Here is a 21,396-nt window from a genome sequence, read left to right on the forward strand (position 1 = left end):
AGAAGGCATCATACAAATTGCAGGCTTATCACTGCAAGACTCCCCAAATTAACAGGATTCTTACAGAATGAGCCTGCAAATTCCAACTTGTTTATAACTTCGTACATTGATTAGAAAATGTTTGGGTTTATATTGATTTACTTTTCTGTAGTAGGACGGGGAGGAGAGGCACAAAAGCAGAAGGGAGAATAATAAAGTACGTACATGTTTTATCACAACGTATATAAAAATAAATAAAAAAGAGGAGCAGGTTTCTGACAAATCCAAACGTGCTTAATATTTTTCCTGTATTTTTTTCCTATTCAGGATTCTCCACTTTGTCTCTCGCTGACCAGATGAGCCTTCTGCAGAGTGCTTGGATGGAGATTTTGATTCTCGGTGTTGTATACCGGTCACTTTCTTTTGAGGATGAGCTTGTATATGCTGAAGATTATATTATGGATGAAGACCAATCCAAATTGGCAGGCCTTCTTGACCTTAACAATGCCATACTGCAGCTGGTAAAGAAATACAAGAGCATGAAGCTGGAGAAAGAAGAGTTTGTCACCCTCAAAGCTATAGCACTTGCTAATTCAGGTTGGCAGAGTGGCATGACGGTTGCTACATTTTTCATATGTCACTTTTTCTCCATAATACTTTCTGCATGCTTGTTTTAAACATGGTTTTAGAATAAGAAATTGCTAATCAGACCTTAGTCTAACGGGCAGCAAACTAAGAGGAGCTTTCTGGTTCTATATAATTGTGGAATATGGTCCTAAGGGAGTGGAGAATACTGCACTGTATGATTTGGAGAGTATTTTACAGGCAAAGATCCTTTCAAATGAATATAGATGTTGTTCTCCTAAATCCATTCCATAATCCAGGCAAGTCTAATCATTGCAGTTAAAATTACCAGAAAGGGTGCATGAGAATATGCTACATACGTTCTTTTTAAAGGCAGCTACCCATTTGTTTGATGGGGTGAATTCAGGGTATGGGAGGAGGGAGGAAGTTCTTATTTAATCTCACAAGGACCACACCTTACCTTACGGATCCTCTGCATTTATGGGAATGCTCCTGCAAAAATTATTACCTGTGCAGCAAGGGTTAAAAAACTCAGAAAGAATTTTTTTCCTGGATTTGAATTTAAAAGTGCTGAAGCAGTGAATACTGTCAGATAAGTAAAAATCGTTTGTGCTTTGTTGTTTTTCCTTTTGTGTCTCCTTAATGCTTTATTGTGGTCTTAAGTCCCTTTTAGCATTTGCATAAAGTTCACGATAGATCCCTCTTTAATGACGTGCCGATCATTAGATACCTGTGTGTCAATAACATGCTCTGATGCTATGTTCCATTGACAGTCACACCGTGCCCCTCCATCTGCTTTTGTTTTGACCCTATCTTTGAACTTTATCTTGGTTGCTGGCCAGTAGTTTTCCCTTTAATTACAAGAAGGAAACTGTCAATAAAATCTGTTAAATGGGATGCAATGAGTGGCTTGAATGGGCGGACGGCTATTTGTTCAAATTCTGCAGCATTCAAGGTATTGACAGTTTGTTTTCTGGGGCCATATGTGACGATCAATCTCAGGCTGGGCTCAGCCGCGCTGAAAAATGAAAAACCAGATTGCTTTTGCTTACTTGTGGATGACGACTTGTGATTTGGCGCGGTCCTAGTGAGATGAGACCTTCTGCCCAAATTGCCCCCCTGAGAGCCAGGACGCGTGACTGTTTTTAGAAATAATTTTTTAATTGATTTTGTAATTAACAGTTCATCTACAATATTGATGCATGAATCCTCAGATTGATAGGAGGGAAATTGTTTTCAACAATGAAGTTGTACTTTCCTATTTGTCTTTGTAATGCGATTTAGCACTCTGCATTTTTAATTGGAAATATAATTCAAAAACATGCAAAGCCAAAATGCTTATTAGTTTCCTCGTAAAATATTCTCCATCCCACTAACTCTGCCCTTAGTTTTAGGATATTCTCTTATTTCCAGAATAACAAAAATGGTGAAATGCCTCTCAAAGATGAAAATTATTTTTAAGAGAAGATCTGTTTATAATTTTTGGCCACTGTAAGTAGACACTTGAGGATGCTTTGCAGCTACGAGAAGGATTTTTCTCAAAATTGGTCATACTTAATGAACACAGCAAGAAAGTTATCTGAAATTAGGAGACTAAATTGAGAAGAGTTTTTTGTGGTTATTTTGATTCTGTAACTCAGAGACTGAATTAGAAATATTTCTATAGTTTACTTGATAAAAAGGATAAGGGGATAGAACATAGGGATATGATGTTAAATACTATTCATGCCTTTCTTTTTTTCTGCAAAAAAGACATGCAGTGTTTAAGTAATAACAAAAGATAGTGCTGCCAAAAAAAGTTTAGTCATTCATTGTGCATAGATCCTGTCAAAATCATCTGTAGCTTTATTAATTTTGCTGGGAATTACAACCAGGATGATGCAAGAGGTAAATACAATTCAGCATACTAAAATTCAGGATGCACTTAGGTGAAAGAATTTCCTTCCCTCATCTTAAAAGAAATAAAATTGCTATTCTAAAATCAAACTATTGCAAGGAGGAGTTAAATAGCAGCCCAGCCACTCAACTTCCCTTTCAACAGAATGTTTTGGCTCCTAATATTCAAAATTTCAGCTTCAGGTTGTACGTGCAGCAGGTAACAAACTTCTATCAGCTGTAGTCACACTAACCTGTAGGTGTAAAATAGCACCTGCAGAATTACTGGCCATCAAAGAATATCAGACCACTAGAGTTTTAATTTACAAATCCTACTAAAATGTAAGTAAAATTAAAGTAAAATTTTAAAAGCTTTTGTCTTTTTTTACAGACAAAACCCGAAATAGCTTATTTTCACATAACTGTGAACCTGATTAATGTAAATGCAGCTATATTGGAAGGAAAATAAATAAAAAGCCATTATAAAATCAATCAGTTAGCAATTGACATTTTAATATATTTTGTCGCTACCTCTGCTTTCTTCCAAAACTTCCACTATTTATTTTTTCTGGTTTAAAATACATTAGCCTTTTTATAGCAGTAGAGAGAATGCATGAAGTAGAATAACAAATCTTAGGCGTTTCAGACATTTTTGCCATATCCACACTGTCTAGAAAGAATCCCAGGTTGACTCTACTGTAAACAGTAGACAAAGATGGTTTTATAGCTCTGTATCTGTGTTAGTGATTTATGATACAGTGTCATAGTACTTTCCCAGCTGGCGTATAGAAGCAGGAAAAAGAAATTGTAGCTTGTCTTCATATTGATTGTATTTTGTTTGAATAAATACCACAAGCTTTGTTTTGGCCAACAAATCTCAGTATTGTGAGCATTAAAACACCCCAATTGCTAACTTTTCTTCAGGTCTACAGAGTCTAGCTGTGCAGTACTTGATCTGAGATAATCCTGCCATTTGCTTTCTGAAAGGTGGGGAGGAGGAGCTGTTTTTCAGGGAGATTCTCTGACAGCTGTTATCAAATGTTCTCTTTTTAGGGTTGGCCAATGCCACACTGCTTCTGTAAATTTCCAGAAATATAAGAGGTATCAACCTTGTAGCTTGTCACTGATTTCAAATGGAGCACATATAGTGTCTGAAAAGTTGAAATACATGTATAAGAGCACAAGCCTGGAATGTACAGACATTTCATTCCTGTGTACGTTAAAGTCTATACCGGCATGATTTCAACAGTTACATTTAATATGTAGTGCTTGAGATGGAATTTATCAGGTTAGTTTTAAACATCTGCACTGATTCAGTAGTAATTAATACAGCCTTTATGCTTGAACTCCAGAGAAGTCCCCCTCACCACGGCATTGCCCTTGTCCTGTCAGCATCACAAGTTCCTTCCGTCTTTCTCTACCCTCTCTACACAAAAGCAAGTAGGTACCCTGAAGCTGCAGGATGCAACTACCCTGCGTTCCGCCTCACACCGCCCAAATGAAGCAAGCTGGCACCAATGAGCACTTTGTTTACCCACGCAGAAAATCAACTTTGAATGGTTTCCAAAACATGCATGTACCAATTACTTCCTCGTGTGTAAGGGAAGGTGAAATATTTACAAAATTTGTTTGAAGTGTACACAAGTGCACACACGCACACGTGAACACTCAGACACAGAAAAGATGAGCTGCTCATCTCTCTTGTACTAGAAAATGCTTTCATGTATCGATTGGGTAACACTAAACAGGGAGTTGCAGGTGAGCAGTTTTTTGAAATTGCCTAATCAGTAAGGACTAAATCGTGCCTCCAGGCCAAATGCTGCAGAAGAGTTTAGGAGTCACAACTGAGACCAGATTTTTAAGAGAAGCTCAGTTCCCATCTAAGACCTAACATAAGGAGCTAGAGTGTCAAAATACATTAGCACACTGGAAAATCAGATCCGTGTGTATCTGCCTAATAGGCTGCTGGCATCTTGAAAAATCTGACCCAAATGTGGATGCTAGGCACTTAAGAGTATAAACCTGTGCACTGTTGAAAATTTAATCTTAAATGCTAATACTAGCTGTCTAGCCTCTACCACAAGAAGGAGAAAAGGACCTCCACTCACCATCACAATCTCTGGTCACTATTATTAACTCTCCAAAAAAAGAAAAAAAAAAACCCAGCACACTTTCAGTACTGAAGGAGTGAGAACCAAGAAGTATCTTGTGCATTTTAGCATCATGAAGCACAGATCAACACTGATGCCGGTAAAGTTGCACGATCATCTATCCTGGTAAAAAAATTAGTTTGTTCTTACAACTCATTTAGCTTTCCAGCCACAAGAAAAGTGTACTCGGAGCACTAGGCTATCACCATTAAATAATATTCTAATAATAAAAATTAATTTGTAGAACCCTGTAAATCACTTATTCCACTGGACATCATCTTTATTCCCAGTATAGACTGTAGCTTATCTTTTGTCACAACATACTATATTTAGTTTCTAATAATGTCCAGTTTTTCATTTTATTTATTTAGTCGTCTTGTTAGAATTCATTATTAAAATGTGTCTGTCATGAATAGGCATACATAAAAAATATATATGCACCTGTGTGTTAGTGGTGTGTTACCAATGTTTATTTTGCCAAATATAAACAGCGAGGTGTGTTAACTCTTTTATGTGATTTTGATAGAGAGTGGTACAGCACAGAAATACTTTAGAAAAGGAAGTTGCCACTATAGTCATAGTTTTTGTGTTGCTTGAACACAGTTTCTTTTTCATATTCCATTTTCATGTCATCAAATAGATGGCACCCACAATTCTTAGAGAAAATAAATAACTGCTACCATTTGCTTAATGATGGCATTAAGCAAATGGTAGTGGACTTAATTAATGGTTTAATTTCTTTTTTCTTTTTCTGGTAGTTGGTCTAGTAACTGAGTAACTGAGATATCCCTCACTTAGTTATGAAGTAGGCAGATATTATTTACGTGTTAGCATCCTGAGACTCACGAAGGGCAAGAAGCGAGGCCAGCCCAGTGGCCGGCGGGAGGCCGGAGCCCCGGGTTCCTTTGTGCTGGAGCAGGGCTGGAAGGGGAGCGCAGTGCTGTGTCTGCCAAGGGCCAGCTCCATGCTGGCAGGCGGATTTTCTGGGTAAGAAAGCAATGGTATGAACCACTGTGTCACCAGTGCAATTGCTAGTCTTCACTGTTATTCGTCCTGCTTTTCCACAGCACTAAACTAGTGGCTCTCAGTGGTAATTATGGCAATTACTTATATCTTGTAGGGGATAAAAAGGATTTTGAAGCATTCATTCAACGTTTTCTTTTAGTTGGTATCTTATCCCGCAGCTCTATCTTTCTAATTCCCCTGTTCCAGAGTTTTAGTAGCCCTATGGAGTAGGTACTCGAACCAGTTCATAGTATGCAATTTATTCTGCATTGCGGAAAAATTCCTTTATTTATTGCCCTCACTGCCTACCCTAGTGGAAAGTAAGCCATTTGAGGAATAGAATAAAGGTGGTTTACTATGTTTTAACTTACCTTATGCCTGTGGTTTTAGTTCACTGCTAATCCAGTTAGCCCCTGAAATAAATAGGCGTGTTCTGTGAAACAATGTCTTTTCTTACTACGTCTTCATTTCCTACTGAGTCTTAAAAGCTGTTTTGAGGCTTCAGTTTTCCTGTCTCTCTTTAAAAGTAGGCCGATCCAGTGCAATCCAGACTAAGACCTTGTTCACTAAAATCAATAGTACAAGCCTTTGTTTTACTTTTTTAGTTCCCACTGCCTATAATTTCTATGGACAAGGAATTCTTAATTTATTCCTCTTCAGTTTCCAACATACATTCCGACTGAAGTGTCTGTTTCCAATAGAATAATCCAGATGTCAGATCATTTGTGCCGTACTCTTTCTCAAGGGAAGATACTCTATTTGTCTATGTGCTTGTCTCAGCCTAACCATGCAGACCCCAGCAAATAGCTCTGTTCAGGAAAGACAGGCAAATAGGTGGTCAAAATTAAGTTTATTTGTTGATCCTACACAGGGAGGACCAAAGTAAGTATCATCTGGGGCAATTTCAGTTCTAGACTGGAAGAGGATGTGAATTCTTGCTGGGTGAGGGAACCAGGAACCTCGTTTGATTTGCTATCCACCATTTCCGTGCGTTGCTTCCATCTTAAGCAATATGCTTTTCAAAATGTCACTGTGTTGTCTTTCTCATAAAAAATATACAGAATCACAGTGGGGGCAAGCACTCTGCAAAAATGCAAGTTTCCGTGTGTAAATCTGGCGTACGTTTGAGGCAGGAGGGGAAGGGGTTCTGTAATTCCGAGAACAGTTCACCCGCCAACGAATGCTGACTGCAGTGGTTTTTGTGGGGTTTCTGGATTGGCAATACAATCTAGATAATAAATTCCTCTTACTTGAGGCATAATCCAGATTAGGATTTTGTTGTCCTTACATAGAGCAAAAACCATTTTGCCTGCTCTTCTTACTCTTCGTCCCATCCAGTTCTTCCAGGATCCTGCAACTTTCTAACCCGATTCATCTGGTTTGGATGTGCGAACTGCTCAGCCATAAGGAGTGACAAAAATCACAGCGATTACTGTCTTTCAAGTACTTGTTGATATTTGCCTCTCTGATGTGCTTTATCAGCATCTTAATGTGTGTTTGCTGCTGCATACTCCCTGCTGCTTGATTCGCTATAATAATTTCTTCCTTTATGCCGCCCGAGTTTTCTGACATGAAGAAATACTTCATTTGAGACCCCTGGGTTTCTACCACTTTGTAGTGACATTATATACAAAATACATACATACCAGCCTTTAACTCTCCTCAGAGCAGTGTTTTGAGAGGTCTCCTTGCCCTCAGTTCAGGTGCTTTCCAATCTTTAGCTAGTTGTCACCTCTTGTGGTATGTTCTAATCTGGATGGCTGGATGTTTGTTTGCTGCATCTCAAGACAAAGCTCGAATTTTAAACAAGGTAGAATGTAATCTGAATTTCTCTCTGGATCTTGTGGTATTTTTCTTTGACGAGAACTCTAGTTTTCTCCCATTTCTGCACACTGATATGATCGATTGGCTGTTCAGAAGAGTTACAATTCTATTTTTTCCATCCTGTGATGGTGAAAGAAGTTATTTGCAAGGATAGAACGAGATTCGCGTAGCAGACCCCAATGAGTCGATGTCCTCATTTGTTGATATCTCTCTTACACATCGCGGCACTGACCAGAAACAACTTTTCCCCCTTCTAGACTGAAATCCCATGTTCTCAGCAGTGCATCATATCAACAAGTCTTGCATTTGTCTGTTGAGGTCTTAAGTTTCACCAGCTTGGGATCCTTTTTTTGCAGGGCACTTGTGATCAAATTCTGCTTGCTTTCAAATGACAACACTTTTAAATTACCCTCTTTAATTTCATTCTTTATATAGGCACTGATTTTTAAGTGTATTACATCTGAGTTTACATTTCCTCTGGATATTTCCTATGTAGGATGTAATTGTAAATTATCCAGACGGTCTACAAAGCCACTTTGAAAAAAAAAAAATTTCTAGGGTTCTTCTTGGTATAGGAAGAACATTCAAAATCTTTGTACCTGACTTATAATTCAATTTTATATTGTCTGTGGAATTATTTCTTTGTTTCTGGATTGTCACACAGACTCTGTGTTTCCTTAAATTATAGTGGTTCTTGTTGACATTGCCCTCTCTTACTTGAGAGGATTGGGTTTATCAGCAGTAAGTTAACCTGCTCTGAATTCACTTCAACATCTGCCAGTCTGTAGTTACTGAAAAGATTCCTCTTTTATTTTGCCTCCTCTTTTCCCCTTGGCTAGTTCAGCATTTTCAACCATTTCCCTTATTTTCAAAGGCTTACACCTGAGGGATTAAGATCTGCATTCGTTTAATATCAGGAATAAAGTGGAAGATCCAAACTGCAAGGCTAAAACTTGAAGAAGGATCTTTGTAGAGATTAATATTTTCCTGAGCAATCTGCGAGCTGAATCATGGTCTAATTAAATAGCTCAGGTTTAGTGAGTTTGCATTTAAACACTAGCAGACCCTAGAATGGGTAAGGCTGAAATGAGTTCGAATCTTTTCTGTAAACGGGAAGTTAAATTATCATAGTAATTTAATTAAATCATTTTTAAATCTTCCAAGCTAAATCGCCATTTTAAAAGAAGAGTTCGAAGTCTGAATCACTGTTTGGAAGTGTCCCTCCCTCTGCTGTTTTTCCTTGCCTCATATCCTGTGACAAATTCTGTTTCCCAAAGCGCAGCTTCTTCAGCTCTGCTCCATGAATGTTGGGCAGCGGAGCGCTTGCATCAGGCCAGCAGAGAGCTGGCTGGTCACGTTCTTCCCAGCTGCTAAATTGATTTCAAAGACAGCAACAAATGCATTAACTGCTTTACTGCTATTACTTTCCCGTGCAAGCAATTGCTCTGTTTACTGGAGGGATGGTATACAGTCACCCCTGCAAGGAGAGGATAAGATCCCTTTTTTTAAGATGTTGTCCACACAGTGGAAGAGTTTGAGAGCGTGGGGTGTAATAGCTGTATCAGAGGGCAGGTTTTGATTCACGTTCCATTCTTGTGTTTTCTAGAGGTGTTCTTTTCCTCTTTTCTCTCCTCATTCAGCTTCTGTGAAAGAAATACGTGGAACATATATATATTCCTAACGCTGCAGACCAAATTGCTATCCAAGCTGCAGAGCTAAAGATCTCAGGCAAGTTTCATCCCTGTGCAAAAAATACCTTAGTCCAGACTGCATCCATGAATTTGCAGATTCAATAATGGTCACAGTTACAAATGCTGATTCTGGGAAGAATCAAACCAGTTTTGTCAAGGCTTAAAAACCAAACATTTATAGTCAGGTTCTCCAGAAAGACGTGTGTCTCTATGCAGTATGGTGTAAAACAAAAAATACACAAGAACTTGGCGAGACTTTGACTTGCCAGGCATTTTATTGCTGCTAAAATGAGCCTATCTCGTTCCCCAGCGAATTTGGCCCTGGCACGGTGGGTCTGGGGAGAGTAGGAAAAGATGTGTAATTTCTGCGCAAACTCTGCGTGCTTTATAGAAAAATTATTTGGAGTAGCACATCGTGTGTTCTGTAGCACACCAGTGAATACCCAAGGACTTGCTAAAGAGTCAGGGAGTGAAGACGACAGTTTGGTTGGAGTTTGCATGCCAAATTAAGCCCGGTGGTTGGACACTATGCTTAAGACATCACTCACGTTTGTGTGTGTGTTAGCATGTCTGTATCGATAACGTCTGTTTGTAGGACACAGGATTCAGGGATTTTCTCTTATTGATACAGAATTATTTAATAGAATTGCCATATTAGAAAACTATCAAAAATGTATGGATTTGGGGAAGGGTCTTACATTAATTAGAACTAGATTTTGCCAGAGGTAATATTTCCCTGTCATCTTTTTTAAAATGTTGTAGCTTTCTTTTTCCCTAAGAGAGAGATTTTTGCGTTTCTCTGCTTTCAGCACAGTGCACCTTGATGTGCAGGATCGCATCCCTGCAGCGTATGTCTTAACTGCGTGCTTCTTAGAGCATGTATTCGCTAAGACTCAGAATTATTAAACATGTAAAATCCCCATAGGACTCCATTATGTGTAATTAACAGATAAACTGTCATCAAAATCAATAAAACGTGCTAAATGATCCAAACTTGTATATAATTAAGTGGCTGTTTTAGAGCGGGAGCTGTAACTTTTTTTTTTTTTTTTTCTTTTCAATTTGCACATTTGTTTTGACAATAGAAGCTGCAACATTTTTGTTAACCTGTTACTTACTGGTTTGTGTTTTGGTTTACATGTTTGTGTTGGAAGAGAGAGATGTATTTACTATCTGGCCTAATTATCTGAGGAAATAGTTGCACGTCAGCTTTTAGGAAATGAATCTTAGATGCATCTTAATTCTCTGAAGGTAAATCTGGTATTTGAAGCACGTGCAAAATTTGATGTTGTTATCATCAGCGGGGTAAAACATGAGGCTCTGTCGAAATACTGATCCAGGGCATCAGACCGCTTAATACGGGGCTTGGAAACTATAATAGAAGTGGGCTCTGCACCATCCAACTCCTCAGTCGTTATTCTTCCTGGGAACAGGGGCTTTATACCAAACCCAAAAATTAAGATGCAAAGCCGCGTTGTACTAACTAGAGTTTTCAGTGGTATACTTCAATAATGCCAAGTCCCACTTTCACCCTGAGTTAAGCTTGCACAGTGTAGCCCATCCCTAGGACTCACACCCCCTCACAGGAGTTATATTTTCACGTGGTGTTTTATTGGCTCTGTAAGTCTGTCGACCACCCAAATTTTGGTAGGGGGCTGTCTGGTGGTCTCTTTGACTTATGACTGTTCTTCCGTACTTACATTCACCTCACTTTGAACCACATCAAGTTTTTTTTTGGCATTTACGACTACATAAAAGTCAGAGAATTAGGGCTGCTCATCTGAACTCATCTCAGCATGGTGCAGTAACTGTGTGTTCTCAGGGACATCTTCCCTTTCTGTATCTATGCTGTTGAGGATTTTACAGTTATTTCAGTAAGGTCTTTCTTTTTGTTTCACACTTCCATTGCTTTCATCTTTCCGGGTCACGTAGCAGTTTAGTTTAGTTCCTGGTGTGTGTTGTGTTTTCACCCAATACTTAAACCACCAAAGCATCTCACCTGGAAAGGTACAGGGCAAAGTGCTTGCTTTGAGTGATTTAGAAAAAGTGCAAAACCCCAACAGTAGCAAGATAACCCCACCCCACCCCCAGGTGGGTGGGAGGGAAGGATTGCACCTTGTAGGAGATGTTAGCTTCACAGAACAAAAGCTGTTCAGGAACACATCCTAAGTGTTGCCTGTCTGTCTGAATGTGCCCGAGGGAGAAAAAAATTGCTAAACCTATCAGGAAGTCACATCAAACCCGCTTTTCCCTTGTGGCAGTGCAGTGGTCCTAATCCCACGATTAGTGTCTCTGAGCGCTGGGTAACGACCATGGCTTCCCACTCCACAGCCTTGCAGCCCGACCCAGAATTTTACCCAGCTTTTCAAAGCAGGGCAGTCATTCTTGCTTCCCTGAAAAAACCCCAGGCCTCTATTCATACAGCCCTTTGGTGCTCTCGATTTCTTCAAAGCGTGAACTGTAAGAAATGGTTTATGGAGCAGCAAGGGTGACTGCTCTACTCGATAGAGGAGGATGAGGAGAAGGATTACTTACGCAAGGGTTAATTATACATTTGTAGTTCCGCGGCAGTTCCAGATATTTTCCTGAAGGTCAATACAGAAATTAGCGGGTAATTATCTTCCTCCTTTGTGAAAGAGGATGGACAGAACCAGTGAAAGTGTTGTGCAACGTAGCGTAATCTGACTTTTGGCTCGCCAAACTGAAGCCTCCTGTTGCTCCTTTGTTTTGCAGACTCAATGCACATAGAGGATGTTGAGGCAGTGCAGAAACTTCAGGACGTCTTACATGAGGCTCTGCAGGATTATGAGGCCGGGCAGCACATGGAAGACCCCCGCCGCGCAGGCAAGATGTTGATGACTCTCCCGCTCCTGAGGCAAACCTCCACCAAGGCTGTGCAGCATTTCTACAACATCAAACTGGAAGGCAAAGTCCCCATGCACAAACTTTTTTTGGAAATGCTGGAGGCCAAGGTCTGACTAAAGCATCATGGGCTTCCCCATCATGCACGTTTTAAACAAACAAACAAAACAAAAGAAAAAAATTAAAAAAAAAAAAAGGGAAAATAAACAGGATAATAATGGCAAAGAAACTTAGTGTTTAATTAAGGAAAACATGACTGCACTGATATTTAGCAGCAAGACTGTGAAGCAGCTTTCAACTTTTTCTTCTGTGTCTTTCTGATGCAGTTTTTCTTTTCCTTTCCTTTTCTCTCTTTTCCTTTCTGTTCTTTCCTTTCCTTTTTCCTTCTCTCTTTTTTCTTTGCTGCTGAACTTTTTAAAAGAGGTCTCTAATTGAAGAGAGATGGAAGCCAGGCCTGCCAAAGGATGGAAATCCATAATATGGATGCCAGTGAACTTATTATGAACCATAATGTCCCCAATGACAAAGGAATCAAAGAGAGAACCACCGTACCTAGCAGTACAGTACAACACGATGAACTGACTGAATGCAGTATTAGATTTCATAGGAGCAGTCTCTAATTAGACGACTAAGCGACGATGCATCGGCTGCTTCTTATCATTGCATTTTCCATCTAGATCAGTTACAGCCATTTGATTCCTTAATTGTTTTTTCAAGTCTTCCAGATATTTCTTAGGTTAGCTACAATGTAACTTTTTCAGGGAATAGTTTAAGCTTTATTCATTCATGCAATACTAAAGAGAAAGAAATACTGCATTTTTGTGCTGGCTTGAACAATGATGAACAATAATGAAGGACAAATGAATCCTGAAGGAAGATTTTTTTAAATGTTTTGTTTCTTCTTACTAACGGAGATTTTTTTGTACCAGCTTTACCAGTTTTCAGCCATTTATTAATGTGGGAATTTATCTTACTAAAGCAATAGTTGAAGGGAAGGTGCATATTATCACGGATGCAATTTATGTTGTGTGCCAGTCTGGTCCAAAACATCCAGTTTCTTAACATGAGCTCCAGTTTATAACTAAATGTTCACTGACTCAAAGGATTAGATTACACCTACAGTATATCCGAGTAGTCTAACATACAAATACTCCATGTCAAATACCAATCTGTAACGGTGTTAGGAGACAGCGACTGTACAAAGGTATAGTTGCTACGTGATTTCTAACTGCTTCAGTTGCAAATGAACGAGATACTGCCTGTTTGCAAAATTATAACCTCACACGCAGAAAAACCCTATGAACCAATAGTAGCTTAGAGGCAATAAGGCAAATGCCGACGTTTGCGAAATCGAGAAATCAGAGTAGTAGACTTCTGACCAAATTGAAGAATTTAACACTTCTGTACCTTATTTATTGATTTAGATTTTACTTTGTAAATGGCAATCTTTAACAAGTAGCTAAACCAGTATATGTGCTTTTCAACCAGTATTGTCACAGCATGAAAGTCAGTCAGTTTCAAGACTGTTACGAGGTGTAATCTAATGTATAAACCGATTAGATGCCCCCAGAAAACTACAGTCGCTAAATAACCAATAAACAATAACCTCCATCAAATGCTATACCAATGTACCAGTGTTAGTAGCTGCTCCCTGTACTATGTGAACATCCTTATTCTATGTACACAGATGTAATTAAAATTGTAATCCTAACAAACAAAAGAAATGTAGTTCAGCTTTTCAATGTTTCATGTTTGCTGTGCTTTTCTGAATTTTTATGTTGCATTCAAAGACTGTTGTCTTGTTCTTCTTGTGGTGTTTGGATTCTTGTGGTGTGTGCTTATAGACACAGGGTAGAATTAGAGACAATATTGGATGTACAATTCCTCAGGAGATTACAGTAGTATATTCTATTCCGTACCGGTAATAAGGTTCTTCCTAGTAATAATTAAGAGATCGAAACTCCAAACAAATACTCGTTATGAACAGATACACACTGAAATCATGATATTTTCAAAACAAGGGATAATTTCTGTAACAGTTTATTATAGAATACCAATGTATAGCTTAGAAATAAAACTTTGAATATTTCAAGATTATAGATAAGTCTAATTTTTAAACGCTGTAAATATAGCTTTTATTCAATCATCTCTCAGATGTTGTTATTAACTCGCTCTGTGTTGTTGCAAAACTTTTTTGGTGGGGACAAGTTTCCAAAACTATTGCTACGTTGTGTGCTTTAAACAAAATAACAATGGGCTGATGCTCCATTGGCCTCGTGCTAGGAAAAAAAAAAAAACTGTGTATCTATCATTAGCTATATGGGACTATATCGTAGGTTGTGTTTTCTCAGTAGAGAAGTGACTGTAGTGTGATTCTAGGTAAATCATCATTAGCAATTCATTCAGATGGTCAATAACTTGAAATTTATAGCTGTGATAGGAGTTCAGAAATTGGCACATCCCTTTTGAAAAATGTCAAAAAAAAAAAAAATACAACTCCTGGGAAAAAGGTGCTGATTCTATAAGATTATTTATATATGTAAGAGTGCAAAAAAAAAAAAAAAGTTTATTTTCCAGAAAGTTTGTGCAGGGTTTAAGTTGCTACTGTTCAAGTACGCTATATATATATAAATATATAATATAAATATTGTTTTTGCTGTATCACATTAAAGAACTTGGGCTTCAGGGTCAAAAGCCAGTCGACTAGAAGTAAACAAAACCACACAGAAAATGGAGATGTGTTCAAGGCACACGGTGCAAACTTTAGTTTTCCTTTTCCGTAATTTTTTGGAGCTGCAAAAGAACAAGTATCTCAAGACTGTCAGAGCATTGCCTGAAACATAGCTAAAAGAACTGCACGGGCTTTATAACGTTGTTCATCTTAAACCTTGCTGGAGAAGAGTTCTTTCAAGACCACTTACTTAATGTGAAGTGTTGGGAAAATTTCAAAGGGTGTATGTTTTAGCCATAACGATTTAATTTCTATTTTTGCTTCATTTTTTAATTTTTTCTTATTTAAAGCAATATGATTGTGTGACTCCCAGAAGTTACACATTTGTTTCAATCAGATCAGATTGTTGTATTTATTCCACTATTTTGCATTTAAATGATAACATAAAAAGATATAAAAAATTAAAACTGCTATTTTTCTTATAGAAGAGAAAATGGGTGTTGGTGATTGTATTTTAATTATTTAAGCGTCTCTGTTTACCTGCCTAGGAAAACATTTTATGGCAGTCTTATCGTGCAAAGATCGCAAAAGGACAAAGAAAATTAAACTGCTTATAATAATCCAGGAGTTGCATAATAGCCAGTAGTTAAAAACCGAAACAAAACAACAAATAAAAACAAACATGTCTATAGCTGTAGATGGGCTTCACATCTGTATAGCAATCAACTGTATATTTTTGTGATGTGTATCATACCGTGTGCTCCAACCAATGTCCATTTGTGTAAATGTATTTATTTTATATTGTATATATTGTTAAATGCAAAAAGGAGATATGATTCTGTAACTCCAATCAGTTCAGATGTGTAACTCAAATTATTATGCCTTTCAGGATGATGGTAGAGCAATATTAAACAAGCTTCCACTTTTGATTGCTTTTATTTTATTTTTTGTGTTGTGGGGGTTTTTTGGTTTTATTTTCTTTTTCGGAGAAGGAAACCGAGCAATTAGCATTACCTTTTGTTACTTCCATTCAGAGAGGAGCCAGCGTTATCACTTCTCCCTTAAAGTACAATATGAATGTAAATAAATGCTATATAAAGCCGTGTCAGAATGAATTCCACTGTGGTGCAAGACATTTTGCATACTCTTAAATATGCAAAATGTCTCATAGCACATTAGAATTCAGGCTGGCAGGCCTTTATATAGCGCTTAGTTAATCTGAAAGCATCTTCGCATCAACCCGCATTACTCAAAATCATCGCCTCTCTGTCAATGTCATAAAAGAAAACTTTCCCACTATTTTAAGATCGCATTAATATCATCTAGAAGTACTTCTTTGCTCTCTCCAGCAACAACCGAGCCTATCGTTCATTTCCTACTGCAGGAATACCTCCTCCTTCCATGTGTTCTGGGTTAAAAAAAAGAAAAAGACAAAATCTGTGTTATTTGATCCTGCTTTTCCAAATGGAAGTAAGTAGCCACCGGAGCAATACTATAGATGGGCGTTAATGAAGAGCGCCGCGCGGCCGTCGGGACGCGGCGGGTCAGGCAGCACGCGCGCAGGCCGGCCGTAAGCGGCCTCTCGGCCTCCTCCCTCGGAAAGGCCGCGGCCCCCGTCGCCGGGGCTCAGCCCCTCTTTCCTGCGGACCCTTCTGGAACCGTCACAGGCGTGCTAACGTGTGCTTTTCTTGCTTTTTAGCCTATCTCGATAGCGTTTTGTCGTTGTGTTTGCCGACATGCTTCTCACCTTCGCTGCTGGCCGTTCTCTGGAGATTCTGGCTGATGGCACAAAGGCTACTGAACAGAACGATGATGCTCAGGGACGGGAGTTGCGTCGTATTTGCGCTGCCCCAGGAAAAGGCGGGGGGTGGGGGGGTGAGCGAGAGGACCAGCAGAACAATAGAAAGACGAATCCTGCGTGGGCTCGGCGAAGGAGGGCAGAACTGGTTTTTAGTGTCAACCCTGCTGTGTACGCAGGCGTACGTATGTACCCACATGCGTACATGCGCACAGAGCTGGCCTTCCCCCCTTTTTTTCAGTGCTCTGATTTGGAGTTATTGCAAAGTACCTCTTCAAAGGAAAACGCAATACTGCAGCGTAACTGCAAAGCGAAAAAAAGTAGTGTTACGAAGTTTCACCCACAAAGGGGAAAAAAAAATTAACCGGTGGTACTCCTCCTCTTCCTCAGCATGTGGTGGTCTCTAATCATCGGTCCAAGTTTTCACATACCATTAAAAAAATGGTAATTATTATTTCTGTACCATTTTTCATGAGAGGATCATGAAGCACCATGCAATCATAAACCGAGCATCACAGAGGAGAAAAATCCAGGGAATACTGACTCATAGCCACTTCTGCAGAGTTGTTTTGGTTTTTTCTTTCTGTCTTTCTGTCTTCTCCCTACATGTCTCTGCAGCGAAGCCAGGACGGGCGTGGAAATCCGTCGGAAACATTTCGGTAGGCAGAAATGTTTCAGTAGGTACCTGTGGAAAATTCAGCTAGGAGTGCAGACCTCTCTAAACTATGAAAATAGCTACTAAATCTTTAACGAAAAAAATTAAGGGGGCTTGGGGAGCCGGCATCCGTAGCTCCACCGACACATCCTGCTGCAGCCCCACTTAGCTGAAATAAGGAGATTGGCAAACAGGCAGAATCTTCCCGTTGTAGATCCAGCTTAGCTCAGCGAAACTAGATTTTGACTGACGTGGCTTACATCGCCCTTCCCCTCCCCTGCTCCCCCCCACCAATAAAAGCAGCCATCCCAGTGTAAGAGCAGGGTTTGCCACCGTGGGTGCTTGTTTGACAGCCTTCCACCCCTGCCACCGCGCCATCCTGGCCGCGGAGCGCTCCGCTCCTCCCACGCTGTTACGCTGGCACCCACGCCCGCTCGCAAGCTGGCCGATGCCGTCAGTATTGATGCAAAAGGAAAAACGCGCCGCTTGCTGAGCTGGCTACTAAGTGGCGTGGGGTTTCTGACGGGCTCCGAGTTTTCTTGGGAGCTTTGCATCCAAGTAGTTGTCTAACTTGATGGAATCTGGGCTTTGTTTGGTTGGCAGGGTTTTGTGACCTTGTGAGTTCACAGTGTGAAAAGGTCTGGCAAACACCAATAAAAAATAGTCTGGTGTGGTCCCTCCAGCTGATCCTTTCTTAGAGAAAGAAACGGCATGAAAATCACGCGCCAGTCAGTGCTACTACTCAGGCAGCTCTGCGTGCTTCTTCATACACGGTGCCAATGCTGCTGAAATACTGATAGAGGTCAAATATGTAAAATAAAACCCACAATACCACCAAAAACAAAACAGAAGAAAGATGGATTCTGGAATGTAACAGAGATGGGAATATTGTCGCTAGTAGGCCAAGCCCCGATGCTGTATGTCTGTAAGTGTCCTCCCGCAGCATCGCACGGTAATACCCTTCTGGGGAAAAAAAATTCCTAAGCACAAATACACCTGAGATTTTTTGTGTGCAGGCTTTTGCAGCTGGAAACACCTCTTTGGGGTTTGTTTTTTTTTTTTCTGAACGATACCTGTCCTGGCTCCTGCGCTAAACTCAAGAATGGGACAGTTTCCATCTGTTTTCTGATTTTTTTTTTTTCTACAGTCTTCCTTTATTTTCCTTAACAGCTTTTTCTACTTGCATCTTTCCATTACTTTGCATTTCGTCTCTCTTGTGTAATGTAGGTCTCCGATTTCACATGGCACTTTGCTAATTACTGTATCCTTCGTTATCCAGCCTGCCTGCTGTAGCTGCCTCGCAAGGCATGCGTTTGTTCCTGTCTGAGAAGATCCTGAGTCTGTCCGTATAGGTGGTCTTTAACATATAGATCAGACGCTTCCTCCTTGTGGTTGCTATTAAAGAAAAAAAAGTAACTGGAGAAAAGAATATGGGTGCATTTATTGGCTTTTAACATTTTTATTCACAAGTGCTCAAAAGAGTTTGCGTTGCCACATCCCGGCCACACTAATCGTTAGTATTCTGTTAAGATTAAAGGCCGCCCTCTCTCAGTGTTCAGATTCCCAAGCCCGGCTCCTTACAATCTCCGTTAATATAAAAAAGCAAGTGGCGGTAGATTGATTACACGCAGGCTCTTATTATTAAGCAGAACAGAAAAGAAAGGAATTTCAAAATATAATCCTCCGTTCCCAGGAGTATTTGTCTTGTTCTCCATGAAGTTAAAGGTCTGAAATAATGTGCCCATCAGGAGCTCAATGTTGCATGTCCATGCCAGTTGGTCCAAGGGCTTGTTATGATGGTAATGACCTGCTGAAACGTGAGCTTTGATGGCAACAATACAATTGCTACCAGCTCACCCGCTGGGAGAAATATTTTATTATTGTCAAATGCCCTCCGCAGAGATTTGTTTTGCCTGTTCCTGTTTAAATTAAATTCAGAGCAGAACTGCATTATTATTTCTCTAGAGTATATTTGAAATAAACAACTAGTCTCCAAATTTAGGATTCCTGGTTAGTTTAAATTTTCTTATTAGCAGAAAAATTACAATAGGTGACAACATAGCTGCAGGAATATTATTATGGCAGCCATACAAGAGATTTACACACTGAGAGCACGGCCTAAAAGCACAAGAACTCCCTTCTACTTTACAAATGCCAGCCAAATTAATAATTAACTGTCCCATAAATTCTCCAGCCTTCAGGAATGATGTCAATGCTCTTCTGTGTCACACTAGAGGAATTTTGTCATAAGACTAAGTGGGGTTCTTTATAAAGAGTGTTACTTATAAGTAGAAAGCTGCCCAAGAAAACAGCCCTTGCCACTCCGTATTACAGCAGCTCAGCGAACGAGTGACAGCAGGACTTCAGAGTCATTTACTGCTGCTTTCTCAAGGCAAAACTATCTCCTTACGCCTGTGAAACAGAGCAAATTTTGTTCCACATTAAATGGGCCAGATTATCTCTTCCACAAGCTAAAGAGACAACACTAAATCCCAGCTCATGTAATTTTCTTCAAAATTGTTCTGCTCGGGCTGGGTGTTCCCAGGAGCGCCACCAGCAGAATTATCCAGCGATTCAGCTGTACTTAAATTGGCAGATGTCGGAGATTTAAGACAGTCCTGAAGCCTTAACACAAATCCCCTACTTCTGTACTGCCTCGTGGCCGCTCCTCGCTTGTCAGCGGATGCCACCGTTGCTGCCCGCTGCCGAGCAGCTGATCCCGTGGACTGACAAGCTGCCGGGCAGTGCCGTGATTGCCTTGTTCAATCCAGCACCGAGGGCCAGGAGGGGGACAGACAACATGCTGCAGGTTTGCACCTCTGTCTTGCTAAAAACAGGCTGTAACCCTGCGTTTCTCTTTCATGGGGCCCGGTTGCCTGCTTGCTGTTTGCCTCTTCCCCGTCTCGTGAGTGCTCACGACGGTGAAAAGCTGCTCCATCTCGAGACTGGGTGATTTTTGTACCCTGCTTTGCCGAAAGATGCTTTACCCAGAGCGGCACGTGACCAGTGCAGGGCACACGCCTTAGCGTGGGCGAGGCGATACCTGTAAGCTAATGGTGCAAAGGCAGGTTATCTGCCCCACGTCAAAATGTCAGACATCTATTAGTGGAGCGACCACACTCCTGAAGAGGGAGGACCGTGTCCTGGGGAGGCGAGGGCTGCCGGGTATGCTTCCCCTCCAGTTCCCGGCCCCTTGCACAAGCTGCCAGCCACCCACACCAGCCGGGGGCTGACTGGCAGGGAGCGGGGGCCACTGCGGCCAGAGCCATGAGCCGGCGTGGCTGACGATGGCGGTCGGTGCAGGCTCTCCTCGCACGCAACACAGCCAAGGTTTGTAAACTACAGACGTTTGCCTGGCTGGGCACAGGGGAACCTGCTGCAGTAGCCCCTCAGCATGTTTTTAGAGAGAGAGCGTTAGAGTGTAAATGGCAAGTGAAAGGGGTTAAAAGAAAAAAAATTTGAACCGCAAGTGCTTTACAAATCATGCTCCTAACACTCTCCAGTTCAATCTACCATGTTCTAATTTCACAGCTTCATCGGGAATGTCCATGAGGTGAGGGACTGGCAATAAGAGGAAGTCAGTAAGGGCACAATTCTCATACCAGGCTGCGAAGGAGTCACAGAAGTGCCAGTATTACTTGCTCACTTGGGGTTAACTTGGGGTCTACAGGGTTCCTTGATGGTAATGAATGGAGAAACTCCACAACATCCTCAGTAGTTTCCTTCTTCACTGCTACACTGATTTAAATTTACAAAAAAATCCAACAAAACCAGGGTCTGAATCCCAGTGAGCATCTCTATACTCTGACACAGAAGTCCTTCAGACTTCCCGGGGGGCTGCAAGCCTACTGCCCCACTGACTTGCTGGGTCCACAGGTCTCTCTCCTTACCCACAGCTGAACCTTCACTGAATATTTTGACCTACATTAAAAAAAAACAAACAACAAACAAAACATCTTAATGAATCAGATGTATACAGCCCATCGAGGCTGAGCTGTACAGCTTAGTCACAGACATGGAATAACCTCTTCACGCAGGGGTTGAATCCCAAATCATGCCTATGGTTTCCACCTCAGTTAAATTTGCGGAGGGTTGTTTCCACTCTGCCATGAAAGCTCAGCATAATCGTACAGCAACTTTCCGTGATCACAAAAGAAGTGATAAGAAAGAAAATCCTCCTCCCAGCCAGCCTTTTCACTTCTCCTTCTTCCCCTCCAGGCTCCTCCTGCTCCTCCTCTCTGCAGGACCAGCACCGTGTTACCAAACACTGGATTTAAGGTAGGGGGGAATGATAATTTCCT

General features: G+C 40.6%; 1 protein-coding gene across 31 annotated transcripts in view; it reads left to right on the top strand.

The window, feature by feature from the left end:
* The window catches only part of ESRRG (estrogen related receptor gamma), a 404,960-nt gene extending 389,391 nt beyond the window's left edge, over positions 1–15,569 (top strand). For all 31 annotated transcript variants that reach the window (XM_075088879.1, XM_075088866.1, XM_075088864.1 and 28 more), the window contains 2 exons: positions 307–576; positions 11,843–15,569. In XM_075088879.1, coding sequence (XP_074944980.1) covers positions 307–576; positions 11,843–12,087 — 515 coding nt within the window. In that variant the 3' untranslated portion in view covers positions 12,088–15,569. The remainder of the gene's footprint in view (positions 1–306; positions 577–11,842) is intronic.
* The last annotated feature ends 5,827 nt before the right edge of the window (positions 15,570–21,396 follow it).

This window comes from Phalacrocorax aristotelis, chromosome 3 (genome assembly GCF_949628215.1).
Source record: "Phalacrocorax aristotelis chromosome 3, bGulAri2.1, whole genome shotgun sequence".
NCBI lineage: Eukaryota > Metazoa > Chordata > Aves > Suliformes > Phalacrocoracidae > Phalacrocorax > Phalacrocorax aristotelis.